This window comes from Salarias fasciatus, chromosome 22 (assembly GCF_902148845.1).
Source record: "Salarias fasciatus chromosome 22, fSalaFa1.1, whole genome shotgun sequence".
NCBI classification, from domain to species: Eukaryota; Metazoa; Chordata; class Actinopteri; order Blenniiformes; family Blenniidae; genus Salarias; species Salarias fasciatus.
Genome location: NC_043765.1, coordinates 15,998,406 through 16,001,774, shown reverse-complemented (window position 1 = coordinate 16,001,774; position 3,369 = coordinate 15,998,406). Strand labels below are relative to the sequence as shown.

At 40.8% G+C, this 3,369-nt stretch overlaps 1 protein-coding gene across 1 annotated transcript; it reads left to right on the top strand.

Moving 5' to 3' along the window:
• Positions 1-2,000: 2,000 nt before the first annotated feature.
• Positions 2,001-2,489, top strand: LOC115409928 (lactose-binding lectin l-2-like). Its single transcript, XM_030121276.1, has one exon. It carries the CDS (start codon positions 2,001-2,003, stop codon positions 2,487-2,489), a length of 489 nt encoding a protein of 162 aa, XP_029977136.1.
• The last annotated feature ends 880 nt before the right edge of the window (positions 2,490-3,369 follow it).

Below are 3,369 nucleotides of genomic sequence, written 5' to 3'. Positions count from 1 at the left end.
TGCTTTGCTTCACTGCTCTTTCCCCCCTTTGCTTTATAGCGATGCATTTTACTTGTGACTTGATGCACACAGCTGCAATAGTCACAAGTGATCCGACAGCAGGTCTGTTTTTTCCCCATATGGCAGCCAAGACACCAGGGATTGGACGAATTACTCGTTTGTGTAAGGCACAGTCAAATAAACTTTTTTTCAACTTGAGAAATTTTCTCAGAAAACTGTGCGTATTAGTTTATAACTACAGTTTTTTGTGTATTTCTTTTTATAAATTCCTTGTCAAATACATTGTTCTTGACCGAGGCAGACCAGATGGGGAGTCAAATCCAGTCACGTTCCTCAGACATTCGAGATCTGTGCCAGAGTTAATAACACTAAACCTGCTGACATTCTGGCATAATAACAGATTATATGATGTCTTTAAAAGGGTTGGCTGGTCATGTTCACAAGTTTTATTTTAAGATTTATAGTTTCCTCAAGTACACTGATAAGATGTTTCATTCTACAACAAAGATGTAAAAACTCAAACGTGACCAATTTCCTTAAGGTATCAGAGTTCAACAACCATTAAAAAACAAGGACATGCTGACTTCTTTTCCTTGTCTTGGTTGAGTTGAGCCAAATGCTTTTAGACTGCAAATGAAATTTGTTAAAAAGAAAACCTATTAATTGATTAAAATATTTTTCAACATTTAAGAAAATAAATATCTTCCTATTTTAAAACAACAACACCTTCTTTCTATCAATACATGTAAATACTTTGTCCTACATACCGTCTGCTGGACTTAAAGAGTCCTCATTGAGTCCTCACATGAATCAGTCATCAGATTCATGTGTTTTACACAAAACCAGACAGGTGTGATAACTCACAAGTTTTTGCTTTTCAGCAATGCATTTTCTTGTGGCTTGACACACACAGCTGTAATACCGGTAGTCAAGTGATTCAACAGCGGGTCTATTTTCACCCCATTGGGCTGCCAACACACAAGAGATTGGACCACTGCCTGTATTTTTTTTTCCGAAGACCACTGATTGTTTATAAAGATATATCAAACTTGCGTGAAGTCACCCATCGCGTTTCGGAATCCCATTTTGAGGATTTGAGCAAGACGTCTCCATACTGAACATTTGAAACTGGATGTAAACATGATTGGTTGAGCCTGTCATGTGACCGTGTCACTGAGATAGAGTAATTCATGCAAAATTCATGCAAAACTTTAACTCAAAAAATAAAATCAACAGATGATTTCTTTAAAAAAAAAATCAGTCTGGTCAAGCCAACAGAGCTGGTGAAACTAGTGATAGAGACCAAAATACTGTATGTTCTGAAACTGGGCTATTTATATGTTTAATTGCACTCTGAAAATCAGCATTTTTGAATGGGTTGCAATGAGATTCAGGCTTTTTGAAACCAAAATCATCGCCCCCTGCTGGAATTCCCCCTTGTATTACAGCTTTTCTGCACTTTCGCATTTCCTGCATTTGTCACCAGCGGAGGTTGGCGTTTCGATTGGACGAAAGATGACGGACCCGTAAAGCCATATACGACCAGATGTCGGTCCTCCAAAATAAAGAAAGGGACACTTAAAGGGACAGTTGTGTTATTAATCTGTGGTTATTCTGTTGGCAATGCCATGAATATTTTAACTGAGATTCCCTCTGAGCTGGTTACAGTGCAGTAATTTGTCCTGGAGCAGAATTGTGCCTGATTTGACCTATTTTGACCTTTTGACTGTGAGTCCAATCACCATGACCGTATCATGTGAGAGTCATCACGGTAATCAATTTGTGGCAAAAAATTGGCGACAACAAGCAAAAAAATTATTTGATCACCAATTTTTATTGATCTGAACAAAGCTGTTGATAAGACTCTCTCAGTGCAGCTCCGCCTCTCTCAGGGATATAAAAGACTTTCTCCTCTGTGTGATTCAGTCTCCTCAAACGGCTCTGAACAGCTCCAGCAAGACATCAAGGCCTTCTCACTCAGAGACATTTGAAGCTTCAGCATGATGTTTTTCCTCTTTTTGTGTTTCCTCGCTCTTTGTGCTGCGACTCCCTTGGAGGAGAAAAACACAAAGCTCCAGCGTGGCGGTTGTCCAGCGTTCTGGTTCAGCTTCAATGGCCGCTGCTATCGGTATTTCGCCACAGACAGGACCTGGGCTGCAGCAGAACGCCACTGTGTGTCTCAGGGAGCCAACCTGGTGTCCATCCACAGTGTGCAGGAACAGAACTTTGTCAAATCACTGATTCAGAACTTTGACCTGACTGAAGGACGCACCTGGATTGGACTGACCGACCGTCATGAGGAATCACAATGGATGTGGTCTGACGGATCCAGGGTCAATTTTGTCTTTTGGAATCCTGGAGAGCCAAACAACAATAGAGGGCCAGAGCCATGTGTTGAAACCAACTTCGGTGGGCATAAGAAGTGGAACGATGAAAGATGCTCTCGCATGCAGCCGTTTGTTTGTGCATTACGCACAGCCTGCCCTTAGCGGCTGAGAAGATCTGATCCAACTTTGTGTTTTGTTCTGTGACTTTAAATCCCACATATAACATAAAGACTCTTAATCTTTATCCTGAAGTAAATATATGAGAGGTGTTTCTATGAGATTGCATGAATAATTCCAAGTGACCAAATGAATTTGTTTTAATTTCCCTGGACTCATGTATCTGTATGTTGAACATTTCCTATTCACAAAATCAATGTTTGTATTCATCTTCTACTTTTTTGCTTATGTTTATTGTTTTGTCACAAATAACATACTTTTACATTTGAGTGTGTTATTTCTGCTTACTGCAGTTATTGAAGGAGTTCTGAGTTGTGGTGTGGTCAATTTCATTTGCAAAGTGTCTTCACTGCTTGTCAGTTTTTTGAAGTTCCATCTATTGAACATATGAAGTGTCAAAGGAACAGAAACCCCAACAACCCAACCCACTTCAACCCCCTGTGGCTGGGGATGCATTTTAGAAGAATAGCACAGGAACCATAGAGAATTGCCCTGTGAAACACTTTTCTTATTCTTCGCTCTCTCTCTCTCTCTCTCTCTCTCTCTCTCTCTCTCTCTCTCTCTCTCTCTCTCTCTCTCTCTCTCTCTCTCTCTCTCTCTCTCTCTCTCTCTCTCTCTCTCTCTCTCTCTCTCTCTCTCTCTCTCTCTCTCTCTCTCTCTCGCTCAATTAAAGTTTAACTTTCTTTTACCTGGTGGAGTCTGTGCTGGAGCTGTGGCAGTGCTAGAAGCCAGTCTTTTCTTACTTTCTGGAAGATCCTGTTCAGTTGTTGCTCACTAAGCATCTGGCGGAGTAATGTCGGACAAAACGAAACTTAACCAGCCGGAGCGCGCATTACGTCATTCCTTTCAAATTCTCCCCAAAAAA

What these genes read in the sequence shown, in the direction of transcription:
- LOC115409928 (XM_030121276.1), top strand. Translation starts at nt 2,001, where the DNA reads ATGATGTTTTTCCTCTTTTTGTGTTTCCTCGCTCTTTGTGCTGCGACT.